The sequence below is a fragment of the Rhinoderma darwinii genome, chromosome 4 (genome assembly GCF_050947455.1).
Source record: "Rhinoderma darwinii isolate aRhiDar2 chromosome 4, aRhiDar2.hap1, whole genome shotgun sequence".
Lineage (NCBI taxonomy): Eukaryota > Metazoa > Chordata > Amphibia > Anura > Rhinodermatidae > Rhinoderma > Rhinoderma darwinii.
This window is the reverse complement of record NC_134690.1, coordinates 180958761-180981437: the sequence shown is the minus strand read 5'-3', so window position 1 is coordinate 180981437 and position 22677 is coordinate 180958761. Positions and strand designations below refer to the sequence as shown.

The following is a 22677-nucleotide window of genomic DNA, read 5'->3' as shown; positions in this document are numbered from 1 at the left end:
GAGAGTGCAGCACAACATCGAAATAGTATCGATATTTTGATGTATCGTGCAACCCTACAACCTAACATATTCTACTTATTAAACGTCTCACGATTATTCAGATTACTTTCTTACATGCAAACTGCAAAGGAAAAAATGCATAAAAGGAGGATATAAGACTCTGCCCTAGCAACAAACCTATGGGAACACTTGTAACAATTGTTTTATGAATTATGAATATTTTTATTTTATTTGTTTTAGACCCAAAACAGTCAGTTTTGCTTACTGTGCTGTGGTTGGTTGACAAGAATATAAAAAGCTACCATTATTAGTCAAACTGGACCACAATATAACAGAAAAGCCATTTTGGGTAATAAATTACTTGGGTTTCTATAGCCATCTTAAAGCAACCTCTTTTTTGTAGATTCTTTCTACTTCAAGTCTTCAGCTCCCTTGCCAATCGTCTACTAGGAATGGGACTTTTAATTGCCTGCAATGAACTGCAGCCCTACAAGTTTTTATATCACCTCTCTAGCAAAACAATCCAAATCTGATCACAATATTGGGGATTTGCCAGTTGAGCGATTTTCTAATACACTCTTAGGGCTTATTCACACAAACGTTGTATACGTCTGTGCGATGTCCGTCACATGAACGCGTGTATGTCAATGGGGCCATTCACACAGCCGTTGTTTTAATGGACCGTGTAAAGGTGGACGTGTCCTATTTTCTTCAGTTTTCACGGATCCCTCGATAGGCTCAAGTCCATGAGGGATCCGTGAAAACGGGTCCCGCACGGGTGCAACTAGGACGTGAAAAAGGGCAGTTTTTCATGTTCGAGTTTGCACTCGGTCATGTGAATCTAGCCTTAGGGTATGTTCACACCGCTAATCTGTGAGGCAGAAAAAAACCAAGGATGATTTCAAGGGAAAACAGCCTCTGAATCCAGGCATTTTTGGAGCCGATTTTGGTGTTTGCAAGGGTATTTTGTAGTGTCAATGGAAAATCAGCCCCAAATACGCCTCAAGAAGTGACATGCTACTACTCTTTTTTACGAAGCGTTTTTTTAAATTCAGCAGAATAAAAATATGCCTCATGTGAACAGAATAATGTATTTCCCATTGAAATCCATGGGAAACTGTTTGCAGGCGTATCTAAGTGTATTTTGGAGCGTAATACGAGCCTTTTATGCTCCAAAATAAGCCTGAAAATAAGCAGTTAACATAGGCCCGTGCACGCGTAGCGTAATTGATCTGGATCTTCCATCCAGATTTGCAACAAATAGCAAGTCTTGTAATTGTTGCTGCGGAAAAGCCGCAAAAAAAGCGCAAGTTTCACTTCATAAAAAATAAATAAATAATTAAAAAAAACAAAAAAAAAACGATACTCACTACACCTGAAACTCCCAAAGCGACGTCTCACTCCTCCCCGCAGTTTATTTTCAGTGTTGCCGGCCTCATGGGATGACGCTTCTCCCCTCATCTGCTGTCCGCAGAGGCAATTCCGGCTGAAAGCCTGCACGAAATCAAAATCGATTTGGTGCGGATTTTCGGACGGAATTCCCTGCAGTATTTAAGTTGGATTTGCGGCGGAGTTTTCCCACAGAAAATCAACCCATGTGCAGGGGGGCCTTAAAATTGTTTCAAAGTGAAATTTTGAACTACACCAGGGGTCGGCAACCTTCGGCACTCCAACTATTGTGAAAATACAACTCTCAGCATGCACTGACAGCCAAAGGCTTTATTATTCCAGCCATAGGCTGTTTGGGAGCGTGCTGGGAATTGTAGTTTTACAACAGCTGAAGTGCCAAAGGTTGCTGACCCCTGCTCTACACCATCACATCTCCTGACACCTCAATCTACTTTGCAAACTTTCAAAAAACACTACACAGTATTAACTAGGATTGTCACGATACCAGAATTTGGACATCAATACCGAAAATAAAACGAAACTCTGCCAACCTTATGGTATACACATGTGCCAGCTCACCAACATTCACGTGTTCCTCGTATTCACACACATAGGCAGAGATCTATCTGAGTTTGTAGTTGTAATAAGTGCCATTGCCATCCAGGACAATTATCTAAACAGATCGACTAGGAACGGCTCTCGTTCATCGTAACTTCTGACCTAAATCAATAATGCATGTCCACCTTAAGAAGATTTAGATTATTTTTCATAGTAGTGTAGGCAAAAGGAAGCCAAGAGGAAGATACTCACTCTTTTGTAGATAATAAACCAACATAAATCGGCAAATCAGAAATAGATTATAGTGGGAGGGTAACTAACCTTTCAGAAAACTTCTGACATGTCGTAGTGACATGTCAGAAGTTTTGATCGGTGGGGGTCCGACCATTGAGACCACCACCGATTGCTAAAGCGCTCAGGTGAGTGCTGAGCCCCTTAGTTTCTGATTGTCTTTTTTCGAAAAGCCGAGGTAACAGTGTATGGGCCCATAGACTTTCTATTGAGTCCGTACACCGTTACATCGGCTATCCAAGAAAAAACGAGTAGAAACCAAGCGGCTCAGCACTCACCCGAGCACTTCTGCCGCTTCGTTCTAGTTATCAGTGGGGGCCCCAGTACTCAGACCCCCACCGATCAAAACTTCTGACATGTCTCTATGACACGTCAGAAGTTTTCTGAGAGGTTAGTTCCCCTTTAATACTTTAACCATTTTCCATTATCCAATCCTGTAATTTATAGTCTCAAATGTATATTTAGTGCTTAATGAAGAGTTCATTTTTATTAATAAAAAAATCCGAAATATTTTTGCCACCCCTGTAAGTTGATAACACGTTCGTTTTCCAGAATAAAATACCTTGCACAAATATAAAAGCCCTTGCAGACCAAAGACAGTTGTTCCAATGAACGGAGATCAAGCTCACTGGAAACCACCCAGCGGAAAATATACATCAGTACCTCAATGGGGAGCACTAAAACAAATAAAAACAAAAAATAAGTAATCAGTTTCTACATACGACCAGTTACTGTCTATGCCACAATGAAAGTACTGGCAACCTCAAGCAATAGTCAGACATCATTGAACTGAAGTCTTATATGTTAAAGAGGCTCTGTCACCAGGTTATAAGTGCCCTGTCTCCTACATAATCTGATCGGCGCTGTAATGTAGATAACAACATTGTTTTTTTATTTTGAAAAACAATCATATTTGAGCAAGTTACGAGCAATTTTAGATTTATGCTAATTAGTTTCTTAATAGACAACTGGGCGTGTTTTTACTTTTTACCAACTGGGCTTTGTACAGAGGAGTGTATGACGCTGACCAATCAGTGACCAATCAGCCTCATACACTTCTCATTGTTCCAGCCCATTGTTACAGTGTGATTGTGCAGTGAAAGAAGCTGGGCTGGAACAATGAGAAGTGTATGAGGCTGATTAGTTACTGATTGGTCAGCGTCATACACTTCTCTGTACAACACCCAGTTGGTAAAAAGTAAAAACACGCCCAGTTGTCTATTAAGAAACTAATTAGCATAAATCTAAAATTAATCATAACTTGCTCAAAAATGATCGTTTTTCAAAATAAAAACCACTGTTATCTACATTCCAGCGCCGATGACATTATGTAGGAGATAGGGCACTTATAATGTGGTGACAGAGCCTCTTTAAGGAGAATTTCCATCATACTCCTCAATAAATATACGCCCTTAGGCCTCATTTACACGAGCGTAATATACGCGCGTGCGACACGCGTGCTTTTCACGCGTGTCATACGCACCTATATTAGTCTATGGGGCAGTGTAGACGATGCGTGAATTTTGCGCAGCGCGAGTGCGTTGCGTAAAACTCACGACATGTTCTATAATCGTGCGTTTTTCGTGCATCACGCACCCATTGAAGTCAATGGGTGCGTGAAAACCACGCATGCCGCACGGAAGCACTTCCGTGCGAACTGCGTGATTCGCGCAAGAGCTGTCAAAAGGATGAATGTAAACAGAAAAGCACCACGTGCTTTTCTGTTTACAAACATCCAAACGGAGTGTCAAATTAGAGATGAGCGCACCGAACTTCAACGGTTCGGCCGAACTCGTTTTGACCGAACCCGGCAAAAAATGTTCGGGTACGCGACGGCAGGAGACAGTCACTGTCCACGGTGCTGAAAGAGTTAAACTGGTTCAGCACCATGGACAGTGACTTCCGATCACAATATACATATACGTGTAAAAAAAACAAGAGGTTCTGACTTACCGATAACTCCCGGCTTCTACCTCCAGTCCGACCTCCCGGGATGACAATTCAGTCCAAGTGACAGCTGCAGCCAATCACAGGCCAAGCACAGCCTGCAGCCAATCACAGGCTGCAGCGGTCTCATGGACTGCCGCGTCATCCTGGGAGGTGGGGCCGGATGACAAGAGAGGGACGTGTCACCAAGGCAACGGCCGGGAGACCGGACTGGAGGAAGCAGGAAGTTCATGGTAAGTATGAACGTCTTTTTTTGATTCACAGGTTGGTGTATATTGTGATCGGAACTCACTGTCGAGGGTGCTGAAAGAGTTACTGCCGATCAGTTAGCTCTTTCAGCACCTTGGACAGTGACCGGCGTCGACTAGCCTCATCTCTATGATGGCGGCTGCGCGAAAATCACGCAGCCGCGCATCATACACGGATGACACACGGAGCTGTCAAATGCCTTTTGCGCGCGCAAAACGCAGCGTTTTTTGCGCGCGCAAAACGCACACGCTCGTGTAAATCAGGCCTTAAGCTGTTCTCTTATCTCATGTTCTCATAAATAAATTTATAAATATTCAGCCAACCCAGAATTATAGCCTTTTTTCCCTTTTGGGTCAACAAAAAAAAATGCCGCCATTAGGGTATGTTCAAACATGTTCAGAAATTTTCCACTGTGGATATGGCAGCAAATTTGCATGGTTTACAAGTGGCTTTTGTGACACAAATAAGGAAGAAATCTGCAATATATAGGGCATGATCCAGATTTGAAATTCGAAGCATGGCCTAAATTCTGTGCTGACTTGTGCTGCCGAATTCCCACACATTGATAAGCTGCAACAAAATACAGTACAGTTCAATGTATCTGCACAGAAAATCTGCCACATCTGAATACAGCCTTGTGGCTCTTCCAGGAATTGTCACCTAGACTATGAACTATAAAGCTGCAAGCAAAGTATCATCGCATAACAAGGCAGCTTTATTCTTTTAGGAGGTTTTTTTTTGGGGGGGGGGGGGAATAAAAACTATTAGGCCGCATGCACATGTCCGTAGTTTTTTTTACGGATCTGTAATTGCGGATAAAATAATGACACATTTATTTCTATCGGTCACGGACACCTTCCCGTATATTTACAGGTGTGTCCGGGCCGTAAAAATTAGCCGCAAAAAATAGGACATGTCCTATTTTTCGCATTTACATACCAGAAATACTTATACTTATTACTGTGAGCACGGCCCGCAAATCTGGATGACACTCCGTGGCCCGTCCGTGCAATATTTACTGACCGTGAAAACTGCACGTTCGTGTGCATGGGGCCTTACCAAGTATCATGCTGCCTACTATACTGGCATTTCTAGTAGAATAAGTAGTAACAAAGCCAAGACACACAACAGGAAAAGCAAGCTTTTAAATAAAGAAAAATGAATGTACACACCTGAAATATGAGTCTGGCTGACATCATATTCTGGCTGGCACAATTTTAGTGAGGATTCTTGAAATGTGAGCTGCTGTTGGAAGTATGATAATAGGTCAGACATCTTGCTGTCATCATTGGTGTCATCCATACTGCAAATAAACACATTACATTTCATAGGAATAATAAGCAGCAGCATATGTTTCTTTGTTAAATAGTCAAATGGAATTTAGCAATAACCAAAAACTATTTATTCAAGTATTTTTTTTCAAATCCGTTTTACATAAATTGCAGCTAGTGAGTTTTTTTTCTATTGAGCCCAATTAATTTGAATTGCACACAATAGCAGCATACAAGCCATACAAGGATTACTGATCTCTAATGTGACAGATCAGGGCAGCACAGATGCCACCATTCAAGTATGTTCCCACAGGCAGGATACACTGCAGATTTTCTGCAACAGAATCTAAAAAAATAATAATTCAGTCACAGAAATCCCAAGCAAATAGTGAGTTTTTGCTGCGTTTTTCCCTGTACAGTAAACGCTGTACAAACCGCAACAAACTCATCTGTTGCAGAATATAAGCTCCCTATTCAAGTCTATAGGCCAGACACGCAGCATCTCCGCACAGAACCCGCAGCAGAATTGAAAGCCACACTGAAGAACACTTTCCGCACAACTTTTCTGCGTTTATTTTCCGCAGCGTGTGCTTGATATTTGCTATATCTCATACACTTTACTGCTACTGTAAATACTGCAGAATTTCTGTGTAGAATTCTGTTGCGTAAATTCCGCAGCATTTAAGCTGTGTGGTGACCCAGCTTTGCAAGGAAGGTAACAGAGCAACTGCAGGAACACTATACAGTTTTTTGGTATCTAGAAAACAGATAGATTTTACCAGAGCTTTTCACAAAACAAGTAATACAACAAAGACTACAGTTAGGGTAAGTATATAGTGTTGTTTAAAGAGGACCTGTCGCCTCTCCTGACGTGTGTGCTTTAATAAATACTTGTATTCCCCATGAAATAACATTTCTGGAGCATCTTCTCTTAGAACTCTGTGCTGAACCATTTCTTTGTTATTCCTCCTAGAAATTTATGAATAAATTTACAACTGGGTGTTACCAGTTGGGGGTGTGTCTTTCCACAAAACGACACTGTCCAATCAGTGCTCACAGGCTCAAGCGGTGTAGGGTCACGCCCCTTTGCCAAGGGGAATGGTAACACCCACTTGTCAATTTATTTATCTTTTCTAGGAATAACAGGAAAGGCACAACGCAGAGTTCTAAAAAAAAAATATGGTCCAGAATTGTTATTTCATGGTAGATTTACTAAAACAGATATGTCATGAGAGGTGACAGGTTCAATCACACAATTCGACATAGTGCGCAGAAAACTAAAATAAGAAAATCAATGTAATGTTATTCTAATGTGCACATACAAGTTTTTTCCTACTCCATCGGCGTCCGGAGACCAGTTGTAATTTATTTTGAACTCTATGTCAGGCACGAGCTGCATAGCTCGACGGTAAAACTTGATGGCTGCAGAAATCAGTAGGATAAGAAATGCAAATTTAGTTTTGGTTAGAAAACAAAAATTGTTACCTATGTTTCATCTGAATTCATCATGGATATAAAAGTCACTTTCTACTTCTTGTACTTCTATATAAAAGTACGGCAAGACACCTATGATCTGAAGTCAGTATAAAATTATGACTGATTAATTCCAGGCTGTGAATAACCAAGGAGTAAAAGACTCAATGCAGCATTGTAGATTATGCATAGATACATACAGAGGACCTTCCCCGGATCAGCCAATGGACGCTTAAAGGGAACCTGTCACCAGCACCTGTTCACTTATTGAACTCTACTCATCCCTCGCTGCTTTATCCCCGCTGCTAAACTCCTCCGACCGCAAATAAAAGTCTGCAAACATTTTATAGTAATAATCCGGCAGTCTCGTTCGTTCCTCTTCTTATGCCCGCCCTGAATGTCAACATCTCATCTGAAATAACGTGCATGCGCCCGTCATGTATGGTCCAACACCCTTCCCTGCTTCGTCCAGGCCTAAAATCTAGTTACTTTTTAGATTTCGTATGTGCTGGGGAGAGGCGAGGAGCTGTCAATCTGTGGCAGGGCTTAACAAATTCCTGTAAAAACATTAGTATTGCAGTATATTGTACCAGCGATCTAACGATCGGTGGTTCAAGTCCCCTAGGGGGACTAATAAAATGTGTAAAAAGAAGTGAAATAAAGTTTTTAGTAGTGCAAAAAAAAAAAAAAAGTTAAAAAAAAACTCCTTTTCCCTCTAAAGTAATGTAAAAAATAAAAAAAGTAAACAAAATTGGTATTGCTGCGTCCATAAAAGTCTGAACTATTACAATATAGCGTTATTTAATGCGCTTGGTGAACGCTGTAAAAAATAAAAATTGTAAACTGCCAAAAATCGCAGTTTTTTGGTCACCTTAGCTCCCAAAAAAATTATAATAAAAAGTACCAACAAATGGTGCCAACAAAAACTAGAGTTGCCCTGCAAAAAAAAAAAGCCCTCACACCGCTCAATGTACAGAAAAATACCAAAGTTATGGCTCTCAGAATGTGGTGAAATAAACTATTTTTTTTAACAAAAAGTTTTTGTTTTTTTAAAGTAGTAAAAATTTTTTTTTTTAAAAACATACATTTGATATCACCGTAATCGTATTGAGCCACAGAATAAAGTTAGGTTGTTGTTTTTACCTCACGGTGAAGACGTAAAAATGGAACCCAAAAAATAATGGAGGAATCGCAGTTATTTCCAATTTCAGCCCGCAAATAAAAAAAATTTCAGCTTCCGAGTACATTATATGGTACTTTAAATGGTACCAAAACAAACAGAGCCCTCATACCGCTCCATTGACGGAAAAATAAAGACGTTATGGCTCTTGGAAGGCGGGAAGTGAAAAACAAAAAATAAAAAAATGTCTGTGTGCTTAATGGGTTAAACATGACATCCACAACACTACCCTTAGGGCTTTAGGGCCCAAGCACACTGCTGCCTTACAGGTTCTGCTGGGTGACATGTGTTCGGAAATTGCTTCTAGGGGAGAATACCTCCGAGTGTACAGAGTCAGGTGGAGCATTCGTACCAGTCGTAATAGTAGTGTGTAAATGAGGTCTTAAAATTACTTGAGGAATCTGCTAATCTCCTCTCAGTTTATTCTTCCCAGTCTTAAATTCCTAATTTTTAGGAAATATTATTTGCTTTTTGTGTCAGAATATGGGTATACGACAGGTTAACACAAATAGGGTATGCTCACACAGCCTATTTACGGATGTAATTCGGGCGTTTTACGCCTCAAATTACGCCTGAAAAGACGGCTCCATTACGTCTACAAACATCTGCCATTGATTTCAATGGGTTTTACGATGTTCTGTTCAGACGAGGTGTCATTTTATGCGTCGCTGTCAAAAGACGGCGCGTAAAAAGACGCCCGCCTCAAAGAAGTGCATGTCACATCTTGGGACGTAATTGGAGCTGTTTTTCATTGACTCCATTGAAAAACAGCTCCAATTACGTCCGTAATGGACGCCGCGAAAAACTCGAGTACTTGCAAAACCGTCTGAAATTCAGGAGCTGTCTTCACCTTTTTTTGTGTTGCCATGTGAACATACCCATAGAGGCTGCTGGTTGAGGAATGATAAGTATAAAACACCCCAAATTGTGAAAAACAGAAGAACTTTCATTCAGAACTAGGGACGTGTGGACAACAGAATCCAATAAATTGCTGCGACCAGTCAAAGACACACTTGTTTCTTGTTTGGACATTTTAGCTTGGTAGGCAGCCTCGGACTTTGCCCTGGGGTCAATAGACTGCTAATGCTTTGCAAGTAGTGTATATGCAAAGTTTCTGTCATGTTACAATCGCTATACATTAGTGACCATAACCATGGCTTTTATAGTCACTGCAATGTGCAGATTCACCCAGTTTGAAAACGGTACTTGTAAAGAAAAAGACAATGATACCCACCCATAGGCTATAATGGTATTCGTTTAAAGTATACATCATGAACGTCACGTCAGCTTGATTGATGCCATACAATGGCATCTGTCACCCATAGGCTTCCATGTTAAAAAAAAAAATTATACATTTTACCGTATACTTTTTTTTTTTTTTTTTTACTGGACTCCAAGGGAAGGAATTGTATAGTCTACTACGCCATTCAATACTTTTTATTGCGGAAGGCAGAAGGACACACTTTTGGCCTCCGTCTGACAATGGAGCCCTATGAACAAGTTTAACAAAGCACGTAATGTGAACAAGGCCTACATTCGTTTTATATAAAAAGTTTTTATGCAACAAGATTGCTACACGTTCTGGATCAGTCTCACGAAAATCACTAGATTAGATAAGGAAAAAATATTAAGACAACTTCAGCTAAAAATGCATCTTGTATTAAAAATGTTTAGACCAATATTTAGATACATTTTTGCGTTGATATAGCCGGATGAGGACCTGTTTTCTGCGGGACAAGTTTTAGTTTTTCACTGCACTCCATCGTTTTTTGGGTTTAGTTTTTTACGGCATTCATCGTGCTGTAAAAATGACATGTTAACTTTATTCTGAGGGTACATACGATTACAGCGATACCAAATTTATATTGTTTTTGAGGGCTTATTTTTTTGCGTGACAAGCTCTAGTTTTTATTGGCACTATATTGGGTAGATGAGACTTTTTGTTCACTTTTTATTCCATTTTTCGTGGGAGATGAGGTGATAAAAAACACATTCTGGCGCTTTCATTTTTTTACGGCGTTCACCGTGCGGGTTATATAATGTTATATTGTAAAAATTCACGCTTTTACGGACGCAGCGATACCAGTTATGTTAATTTATAAAAAAAAAAATTACATTGTATTTGGGGTAAATTGGGAAAAGGGGGGGGGGGGTTATTGAACTTTTCATATTTTTATTTTTTTCTATACTAACCACTTACCGCACCAGGACGCACCGGTACGTCCTGTATTGCAGTGCTTTAAGGCACCGGGACGTACCGGTGCGTCCTGGCTAAAAGCTGTCCCCCTGTCAAAGGACAGGGTGACAGAACTGTGCCGTCAACTGTTTATGACAGATGATCGGCACAGTAAGACGGCATGGGACCAATCACACAGACTGACCAATCACAGCTCCATAAGGTGGTGTATGTACCCCAAAATTATACCATTAAAAACTGCAAACCGTAACGCAAAAAACAAGCCCTCCCACAGCTTTTTTGACGGAAAAATAAAATGAAATAAAAATTTTTTTTTAAAAAATTGCATGTACCCCAAAATTGTACCAATGAAATCTACAGATTGTACCGCAACACATAAGCCCTCACACAGCTCCGGTGGAGAAAAAATAACGAAGTTCTGGCTCTCAGAATATGGCGACGCAAAATCTGAAAATTATCCAAAAGCGGATAACATCTGGCACCATTTATCAATGCGACACTGGCCACAGATCTATGAAATATTATTTATTTACCCCATTATTATACCCTCTTATTATGCCCTGATGTACCCGCACAGATTACATATGCCCCCAAATTATAAACTGAAATACCACTAAGCAAAATCTGCGCTCCAAAAGCCAAATGGCTCTCCCTCCGATCTGAGCCTTGCAAAGTGCCCAAACAGCAGTTAACGTCCACATATATGGCATCGCCCAATCCCGGGAGAACGGGATTACGCTTGCTGTGCTGTAAATCCCACACAAACGTTACCGAAGTGTCGGGATTGTGAATAGACATCCCGTTGGATGTCCCTGGTTGGACACGATGTCTATTTACTGTCAAGGCACTTCAGTAACGTGTGTGTGTGTGTGTGTGTGTGTGTGTGTGTGTGTGTGATCACGGTGTGCTGAATAAATGGAGAGAAGGGCATGACGCTGATTGGTCAGCGTCATACACTTCTCTCCAGAACGCCCACTTGGTCAAAAAGTAAAGCACGCCCAGTTGTCTATTAAGAAAGTCATTAGCATAAAGCTAAAATCGTTCATAACCTCGTAAAAAATGATCGTTTTTCTAAATAAAAGACACTGATGTTATCTACATTACAGCGCCGATCAGATTATGTAGGAGATAGGGCACTTATAATGTGGTGACAGAGCCTCTTTAATAAGAGTACAAAGATGCCAGAACTGGGGGCCTTCATTAGGCCACCACGCCAACTATCGGCACCCTGCGATCGCGTCGGGCAGGGGCCAATGGAACGTCAGAGGGGGCTGGCCCCGTTTCTAACCGCTTAGATGCTGCTCGTCACAATAAAGCGTTGGCTGTTACATATAACTGACACGCTTATTCTATGGACCCTGCTCAGCCCGTGAGCCCGCTCCATACTCTCCCACCCAACCTCCGCCGTATATATACATTATATTTATTGTACAGTTCATAAAAAATGAACAATAATGTTTGCCATTTAATTGCTGTTAAAAAAACGACCCAGTAAAGAGTTCTGACATTTAGCTACATGCTATGGCGCCACCTGGTGTTCCAGGTGCATAGAAATGCTCACGTCCACCTAATGAGCCAAGTACTGGTGAGTACACATGCGCAGTCATAGAAATAAGCTTTCTGCTTGTCAGGGAAGGAGCAGAGCCTCTGCAGTGGTATAGTTGAGGAGTCTCCTTTGTAGTTTGTTAGGATTGTAAAGCTCTGCATCCTGACAGTATATATGAACCCTGGCACATGCCCACTCAGTCTTTCCTGTTATATTTTCCTTGGTTTCTAAGGGAGTGCATACTATGGATGTTACACAGCATATATCTTCACTACCAAGTTACTTAGGGGTCATGCGCACGGCGGTTATTTTCGTCAGTGTCCTAGCTGTTTTTTATGGATTGCATACTGTTTTTTTTTGTGGATCCGTGTCCGTTATGAAAAATTATAGAACAGTTCCTATTCTTGCCCGTATCTGCGGTCCGTCTCACCCACTCTAGTGTACAGGTCAGCAAAAAAAATAAAAAATAATAAAACCGACAGCACACGAAAGTCACTATGATTCACTGTTTTGTGGTCCGCAATACGGAAACGGTCATGTGTATGATGCCTTACTTGAATGGAAAGTAAGAAGGGACTATATTGCAAGCTGTAAGAGCGTGGAAGGAGAATGAGTTTGCTCAAAACGACTCCCCCAGCAGCACCAAAAGGGACACAAAAAGCAAAAAAAATAGAAAAGTATTTTTCTATGCTAGAAACACTGCAAAATACTTTAAAACATTTGATAACAGAATTTCTGGACTTTTGGTATGAGAACGATTGATGGGATAACCCCTTTACAATCTATAATTACTTCACAATGACGCAAAATGTAACAACAATTGGTCAACAGTGTTGGTATTTTTCATCATTGTAATAAAAAAAAGTTGAATTTTATAAGGCCAGGGCCACACACAAAGTTTTGATGCAGTTTTTATGGCTGTTTTTGGCTTTGTTTTCTGAGACAAAAAAATTAGATCACTCCTTACTTTATTCCTTACTTTTGGATCCGCTTCGGACGTTGGTTAAAAAAATTAAGCCACAAACTGCACTAAAATTGTGTGTGTGATCCTGGTCTAAAGGAATTCAGGGGAAAAAGAAAAAAGAAAACCAAGATAACAAGTACCTTCATACAGTGCCCCATTTTGTTCTTTTTCTGCAGCCTTAAGAAAAAGTTCTCTTGCCTGTTTGTAAAAATGAATAAAAAAATATATATATATATAAATAAAGTTCTGGTCTGTATACATTACATTACCCCCATTAACATGAGGACATAGAGAAGCATCAATACCTGCTACTACTAAAATCGCTTAGAAGAGCTGGCAAGACAAAAAGAAACACACGCACACACACACGCACACACACACACACACACACTACCTTCTCCTCCTTAGCCCATTCTTGCTTTGATTTGGTATCCTGGGCCTTTCCAACAGGCCCTCTCCATGTTCCTTTGCGAGACTGAACCTCTGACTCTGAACTAACTCCTGGAGCAAGTTCAGACATCCAGCGAGCTCGGAACATCTGTAGCTCCTCCTAAATATACATGAGAGAAATTAAATAGACAATTTTATGTTCTTCACTGCGGAAATTGTATATGAACAAATACAAAGCATTTACAGTAATAGTAACAAGTTGATTACCAAAAGAAATGACTAGAAAGCGTTACAGAAAAAAACTTGTTTCGTGTTCTATTTCTTCTATTTGCAAGTTTTATTTCTAGTACTTTTGGTCAGTAAAAAGGTTAAGTAATCTGCCGCCATACCTGTATTGCTGACTTGCCCCTGATTCCAGCGCCATTTATTTGAAGTTGCTGGGTGCCTCTGTGCCCAGGCAATCAGCCTCCGTGTTCCACCAGCAATCATGCCGTTTATTTGGGCAGCTGATATGTTAACTCTTAAATAAACTGCCAACTCAGTGGTCTCCACCACCCAGCGTCAACGGGGCGTGAACCTATGGGTATGTACACACAGGGATACAGCAATTTGAAAAATCGCAACAAAAACGAATGCATTTTTCCGGTGTGGTTGTCAGCCAAGTGTCAAAAAACACACTGCTCTGACATGCACGATAATCGCTTAATCCCGTCCTGACATTTGACGGGCCGGGAAGGGGGGGGTATGGAGCGGACTTACAGGCTGAGCCTGCTCCATACCCAGCGGGTGTCAGCTGTATGTTATAGCCAAATCTTCAGCGTAACGGCCAGTATTGGAGTTCACTCCGATCCCGGTCGTTTAACTACTTCGATGCCAAAGTCATTAGTGACCGTGGCATCTAAGCTGTTAAAATGACACAGGGTGGGCCACCTCTTTCTATTAGCCTGCCCACTCATGATATTGCAATGAAATCACGGACATCTTCCGGGCAGAAGGGGCAGATTATTATTATATGTGATCAATATACAGAGCAATACTGAGACAACAAAGATCATGTTATCGCAGCTTGCTGCGGGATGTTGTACGTGACACAGCACTCAGGACTTTACATGATCCGTGGCACACTGAGGGAGCCTGAAGGGACCACGTGAGGAGTAGCAAAGACGGGCCGTGAGGCACGTATACATTTTTTTAAAATGTTATGGCCGATAGGAGCGGAAGGATGGTTGCCGCACAATAGTGGCACATGCCAGCCGAAAGATGCTACACATTTATGTGCCGCATCTTACTCCAACTAATTGTTCACACTGAGTTTTTTGCAAGCAGAAAATATCTGCTTCGGAATTCCTCCATGATTTTTGAGGCAGATTTTGAACTGCCTGCGCTCTTTTTACGTGTTTTTCGCTTTTGTTTTTTTGCCCGCGACCATTGAATCTAATGTAAGGACCGTGGGCAAAAAATGCAGCAAAACACGCTCAGAAACGAGCGCCGCAGGTTTTTTCTGCCTTCCATTAATTTCAATTGGAGGTCAGAGGCGGTAACCGCGGCAAGCAAGAGCAGGCCGGTTTTATTCCCCGCAAGCGGCCAATAGCCGCCTGGAACAAAAAAAAAAGTCAGGGGGTGATTTCAGACATTTTTTGGAGACGATTCCGAGGCACCAAAAAAACCAACTCTGACTGTTTATTAAGATTTAAAGGCTATGAAAACTTTTTTTAAAATAAAAATGTGTATCAGTGTGATAGGCTTTATATTTTGGTCTCTAAAATACATATAATTAGGAAAATTAAAAATGCCCTTTCCAATTTAGTGAAAGCTGAAGTTGTTTCTCCACAGGCAGCAGTAAGCAGTCTCATGTCTTGAGATTTTGACTGCTGTGTGAGACGTCCAGCTTCTGAGCTGGATAAGCTTACCGTGTAGGGGAAGACTGTTAGTGTGCAGAATATGTACAGTGAAGATCTCTGCTGCTAGCTTACTTCATGCTGGATGTTATATTAGCCGCAATGTAACATTAGCAGCTGAAAGAGGCTAGAAGAAGCAGCAGCAAATCCTGTCACAGCTTTCTCCTCAGTGTGGTGTGGCTGCGTGTATGTAGTGACTCAGATAAACCCTTTACAAGCAGCTGTGTCTTCCTCCTCTAGCAGATGAAAGGGGTTATCCAGAGAGATTATGAAAGGGGTTATCCAGAGAGATTAAACCGATGGCCATCCTGAATGGTGAGGCTCTGACTCTTGCACCCCCATCAATCAACTGTTTTAAAGGGGATGTGGCGCTTGTGCGAGTGCTGCCCCCCCATCATCGCTCACGCTGCTCAATATTGAAAAACGTTGACGCATCAATGGAAAAAAGCTGTAATACTGTGAACATCCGCTCCAAGTGTCGGCATTTTACAGTATGTAGCAGTAAAAGGCATGAAAAGGAAGAGGCAAGCGATGCAACCCCTTCAAAACATCCGAATGGCGGGGGTGCCGAGAGTTGGAATCCCCACGGATTAGATATGGTCTATCCTGAAAATAGGCTGTCAATTTTATCTCTCCGGATAATCCCTTTAACACCAAGCAATTGCGTTGTCCTCTTGCGGCAGATTAACTCTTTACAAGCAGCTGACTCTCCTTCTCTAGCTGGACTGCATAATACACAGGGAAATCCTATTACAAGGTTGATAAAATAAAAATAGCTGGAGCGGACAGCCAAAGATGCATCTAATTTATTAAGAGGCGCATCTAACTCCAGCGCTCTTTAGATTAAGACTGGCATCTGCAACGCCTGTCTTAATAAATTCCCCCCAAAGCGTCCAATAAAGACACCCATTAGGTTCTGTGTAATTTGCGTCGGAGGCTCCGTTAAGAGCCTTCATCAGAATCCGTCATATTTGCCAAACAGATTAGCACAGCATGCAGCACTATTTTGTCCAGCATAATGACGGAAATGCGACGGAACCGTTGCTTTCCGTCATTCAACGAATCCAGCGCTTCCCTTTTTCTATTCCTATGACGGAGCAGAAAAATGGAAAAGCAAGCGCAGATGTGAACAAAACCTTATGATTACTGCAGCATTTTCTGAAGGAGATTCTAGAGATCTGAAAGCAAGTTACCTGAAGATTTGTTTCTCCTGGTCTTCCATTTTCATCAGATTTCAGGATTTCAGAACAACAATCCTTATCACCTTCCGCCTGGTAAGTACATGAAAATGGAATTAATATACAGCCAAACTTTGATAAAAATTGAGCGTCACATGGGAATGCATAAGGAAAGTGACTTCTGGTCCACACAGTAGACGCTGTAGGATTCGGACAGTCGCAGTGCACGTCACGTGAGATAACAACAACCCGAAATTAAAAAGTTAGTTCAGCAATAAAGCGCCTCATAAGCTGAATACCTGCTCTACCTTTTTACCTTTGAGGGTATGTTCACACGCTTAACCAAAAACTTCTGAAAATACAGAGCTGTTTACAGAGAAAACAGCCTCTGATTTTCAGGCGTTTTTGAAGCTGAAAATGAAACCGCGCCAAAAAACTCCTCAAAAACCGCCCGAAACCGCGAGTAAAAAAAACGTGTCGTGGTAAAAAGAAGCGTCATGACCCATCTTGAGGCGGTTTCCGCCTCCAAAACTCCATTTCAATCAGTCAGAAAGAGGAAAAAAACGCCTCGACGAGTGTTTTGACGAGTTTTTGTCAAACCACTGTGCAAAAACCTACTGGAGCAGTGTCGTGACGTGTCGTATACCCGGCAAAGAATTCAAGATCAACAAAGCGGCAGAGCTAGTGCAGAGAGTGACGTCACCAGTCAAGTTCCCGACGGCAGGATCTGGAAATGGAGCCACTTTGGAAAATGTAAGTATATTACAAATGTATTTACATTTATAAATTACATGCATTAAAGAGGTTTTTGAAAATATGATGGTATCTCGGACAACCCCTTTAAGTGTTAATAATATTCTGTTTTTTAGTTCTAATATGGTATATGTACGAGAGTTTATTCATTTGAGAGCTTCTGTGGGCAATTTAACTACTAATGACCTACATAAGACATAATTGTAGACGTAATGGTCAGACTTGTTACTTAAAAGGGTTTGTCCCATCTAAAAAAATTGATGGCCTATATCCTCTGTAGAAGCGCTGCAGCCCCTTCGAAACGGCTGATCGATGGGGGTGCCGGGAGTTGAATCACGACCGATGAGATATTGATGGTCTATCCAGTGAAACAAGCTGGGCATGAATGATGAGAAGTGTATGGCGCAGATTGGTCAGCTTCATACACTTCTCTTTACAATGACCGCTTAGTAAAATGTTAAAACGCCCAGTTGGTCATTAAGAACTAAATAGAATAAATCTAAAATTGCTCATAACTTGCTCAAAAATGATCGTTTTTCCAAATAAAAACCACTGTTGTTATCTACATTACAGTGCCGATCAGATTGGGTAGGCGATAGGGAACTTATAAAACTGGTGACAGAGCCTCTTTAACCCCTCAGATGCTGTGCTCAATAGAGAGCGCAGCATCTGAGGGGTTTTTCACCTGACCGGCAACCCAGGGACACAATCGCTGGGTTGCTGTGCAAACTGGAGGCCAAATAATGGCCTTCATGTCTGCCTTGTACGGAAGCCGATGAGGACCCGTGTGGGTCCTCATCGGCTTGCTGTCAGTGAGTAACGGACAGCTCTAATACACTGCACTACGTATGTAGTGCAGTGTATTAGAATAGTGATTGGGGCCTCATGCCTTCAAGTCCCCTAGTGGTAAAAATAAAAAAAAGTTACAAAAAAAGTTAATAAAATGTATAAAATAAAAAAATCACAAGTTTCAGGTAAAAACTAAGCCAAACAGCCTTCTTCCCATAATAGGCAGACAAAAAATGGACAGAGGCAGCACTTCCAAAAAGCATCAGTAGTTTATGCACCCGTGCGACGTTTCAGTTTAACAGGACTTTTTTCAAGCATAAAAAACACACATCAGGTCATAAGTATATAAAGGCTCACAAAGCCCAATCAAGATAAAACAGTGATTAAGACATGATACAATAAAAAACAGACTGCACAAAGAAAAAATGCAATGTGAAGTTACAGACATAAATGCCAGTGACAATGTAAACATACATAGTGGTGATTAAGGGACTGAAACAAAGAAAAGACAGTCCTGGTATCCAAAAAAGTGTTAATAGTATAACTCACCCAGTTGTATATAATGATTGAAATCATTCCAACCTGTCATTTACACAAACTGGAAGGACGAATTCCCCTTGGTTTCAGATGTCCATGTGTGAATACAGAGTATTTCACACACGTGTGTTGGAGGTGCAATCCCCACCTGCAGTACATCGCAAAATCACGCGAGATTGCAGGTCGTTCCCGCGCATGCGTACTGAATTGCACACATCGCCGCGGCCATCTTGGAAAAAAACAGCTCTACTAGTTCCATGCATGAGCAGTGTAAAATTCACTGTGCGGCGGCCATCTTACATCCTGGAAAGACTGCTCTACTAGTTCCATGCATGAGCAGTGTAAAATTCAGGGTATGTGCAAACACACTAATTACGTCCGTAATTGACGGACGTATTTCGGCCGCAAGTACCGGACCGAACACAGTGCAGGGAGCTAGGCTCCTAGCATCATAGTTATGTACGACGCTAGGAGTCCCTGCCTCGCTGCAGGACAACTGTCCCGTACTGTAAACATGTTTTTAGTACGGGACAGTTGTCCGGCAGCGAGGCAGGGACTCCTAGCATCGTACATAAGTATGATGCTAAGAGCCCGGCTCCCTGCACTGTGTTCGGTCCGGTACTTGCGGCCGAAATACGTCCGTCAATTACGGACGTAATTAGTGTGTGTGCACATACCCTCACTGTGCGGCAGCCATCTTACATCCTGGAAAGATGTCTATCTTCCAGGAAAATTAACTACAGGGGCAAATATTAAATAGAGATTTTTATCATAAGGACAAGGATAAACTAAGGAAACCATACCGTAGCTGAAGACAATGAGATATATATATGTAATAGTCAAACCACACTGTGGATATAAATGATATACCTGCCTAGATGTATAAAAATCCAAGGCAGTATATCATACATGATATATGAACAAGACCCATAATCAATGGTGTCTCCACTCATATAGGACTATAATAAATCACTCTGTGAATAATGTTGTATATCAGCTAACGCAAATGTGGACGTCTTAATAAAATAAACAAAATGTCCCATGCTCCCCTGCACTTCCCATAATAAGCCTTTTATTATTGGAAAAAATGTAAGAAACAAAAGAAACTATACATAATAGGTATCGCCGCGTCCGTAACGACCCAAACGATAAAACTTTTACGTAATTTATACCGCACTGTGAATGCCGTAAAAAAAAAAAAACACAACGCCAGAATCTTTGTTTTTAGGTCACATCTCTTCCCAAAAGATGGAATAAAAAGTAATCAAAAAGTCACATTTACTCCAAAATAGTACCAATAAAAACGACAACCCGTCCCACAAAAAAAAATCCTGACACAGCTATGTCCACGCAAAAATAAAAGTTATGGCTCTAAGAATATGGCGACACATAAAACAAATGAATTGTGAAAAAGCAAAGGTTTGGTATTGCCGTAGTCGTATCGATCACAGAATAAAGTTAACATGTAATTTATGGCGCACGGTGAATGCTGAAAAATACAACAATAAAAAAACTATTCCAGAATTGCTTATTTTTGGTAATTTCCTCTTCCAAAAAATGAAATAAAAAGTGATCAAAAAGTCATACGTTTCTTAAAATGGTACCAATAAAATCGACAGCTCGTCTCGCAAAAAACTAGCCCACACACCGCTCCATCAACAAAAAAATAAAAAAGTTATGCCACTAGTGATGCGGTGATGAAAAAACATCCCGATGCGCAGGCGGGAGGGGAACATTCCTGCAGTTTCAGGGCCCTAGTATTTAGGAAATAGGAAGAGAAAGGACATAAAACATCTGATGATGAGAGGGCGTCCGTATTATACCAGCGCAAAACTTTCCCAGCAAAATGTCCTCCTTTGTAGTTTGGGAAAGTCCCCAAAAGGTGGTGTTACAAAAGGGGGATAAGAAAGAAAACCGTTTATCAGTGCGACACCGGCCTGTGCATAATGGATCGCTTCACAGCGTACAACACACCTATGGATAATTGTATTATTTAACACATTATTATACCCTCTTATTATACCCTGATGTACTCTGCCCAGCTTACATGTACCCCCACATTATTATCTGAAATACCAGTAATACTCAAACAAAACTACTGCCAAGCAAAATCCATGCTCCAAATGGCGCTCCTTCGCTTCTTAGCCCTATAGTGTGCCCAAACAGCAGTTTACGTCCACAAGTAAGGCATTACCATACCCAGGAGAACCGCTTAAAGGAACAGTGTCACGGAAAAAATTTTTTTTACATCAGTTTGATTTTAGTGTTTTATTAAAAACTTTTATATTTATTTGTGTGTTTGTGTTTAACTTTTTTTTTATTTTTGAACTTTTTCTTCCCTATGGGGGCTGCCATGTTTTTTTCCATTTCTGTATGTGTCGATTAACGACACATACAGACATGGAATACGGCAGCTACAGTCCCATAGTGAATGCGAACGGGGCCCGTTCCATCCACTATGCTGTACGCCGTCTGTGCTCCCACACAGTCCAAGTTGAACTGTGCGCCGTCCGGCGCCATTTTCCTGTAGACCGGAAGTCGCGGCCGGACAGTAAGATTACTACTTCCGGTCGCGGCTTCCGGACTTGTGCACTTGGAGCGGCGGTACCAGACGGAGCGGCGGCGACTGGAGCAGGTAAGTTATTTCTGTGTATGTAAGTGTTTTACTGTGTGTTTACTAGTATATGTAAACCTACTACACTGTGTGTTAGCTCAAAAAATGGCGACACACAGTGTAGGAGGTTTGACCGTTCAAACCCCTCGTTTCTCCCGGCACTAGCCAGGATAAAGGAGGGGGGGATTCTGAGAGCTCACTAGAGCGAGTGAGTTTTCTCAAATTTTGCAGCATAAAGCAATGTGGTTGCTTTACCACATGCAATGCTGCAATTTTGGGAATTGCTCCATCTAGTGACCAGCACTGGGAAATATTATAAATTAGAATCTAATTTATAATATTTCCTGACTCGTGAAAAAAATCAAAAAAATTAGAACAATGTTTAATCACCTATACACTAACTTTTTAACTAAAAAAAAAATACATTTTTTTCTAGCGTCACCTTCCCTTTAACAATTTATGGAGTAAGATTCTCCAGTGGCACAAGCTGGGCACAACATATTGTATGGTGAATGGGCATATCAGTGGGGACATTTCAATTTTCACTGCATATTAATTTCTGAAAAACACCTGCGGGGTCTAAATTCTCACTACACCTCTTGATAAATGCATTTAGGGGTATAGTTTCAAAAACTGGGTCACTTATTTGGCACTTCAGGGGTTTTGTGAATGCGACATGGTGTCCGCAAACCATTCTAGCAAAATCTACGCTCCAAAAGTCAAATACCACTCCTTTTCTTCGGAACCCTTCCATATATGTAAACAACAGGTGAAAACGTGCCAAGAAACTCCGTGTGATCAGGGCCCTATGAGAATTTTTCTAAATATGCTAATTTTGCTCTAATAGCCAAATAGGAGGTGCCTCTTTTCACTCTGGGCAGTGTAATGTTTTCTGTATGACGCTGTCCAATCACCATTCAGCTTCTCCCCCTTCCCTGCCCAGCAACACAGCCTGATCTTATAGTATACAGCTTCCATTCTCTACTGTGTTTTCAACTGCCGATATCTCTGTGTCATATGAAAGATTAGAATCTCCTCTTTCATATGCCACCAGAACCGCTGTTCTAGGGGGTCCACAGCCCGAGATATGGCTGTTTGAAGTGATCCCCCTTCCCTCCAGCCTCAGTCTCTCATACTGGGTGAAGCAGCTTCATGCTGATAGGACAGCGTCAGAGGCTGTGAGGAGGCTCCACCTCAGGAGAATCGCTGGTGTTACCTCCCAGTTGTCTAATAAGGCTCATTTACATATTTAGCAAAATGCTCATAACTTTGCAAATAAACGTGTTTTTTTTAAAACAAATCACACTGTAGTTATCAGCAGCAAAGTGCCTATTAGATTAGTTAGGAGACAGCGAATTGATTAACTGGTGACAGAGCCTCTTTAAAAAGTTATGGCTGAGAGAATACAGGGAATACAACTAAAAAATTAATGTGGTCCTTAAAGGTGTTTTTC

General features: G+C 41.3%; 1 protein-coding gene across 1 annotated transcript in view; it reads right to left on the bottom strand.

Annotated features, from left to right (window-relative positions):
* The window catches only part of FBXO9 (F-box protein 9), a 47753-nt gene that overhangs the window by 15969 nt on the left and 9107 nt on the right, over positions 1-22677 (bottom strand). Inside the window, exons 2-7 of the mRNA XM_075861953.1 lie at positions 16547-16624; positions 13460-13615; positions 13206-13263; positions 7028-7127; positions 5607-5737; positions 2801-2915 (exon numbers count right to left, since the gene is read on the bottom strand). Coding sequence (XP_075718068.1) covers positions 2801-2915; positions 5607-5737; positions 7028-7127; positions 13206-13263; positions 13460-13615; positions 16547-16624 — 638 coding nt within the window. The remainder of the gene's footprint in view (positions 1-2800; positions 2916-5606; positions 5738-7027; positions 7128-13205; positions 13264-13459; positions 13616-16546; positions 16625-22677) is intronic.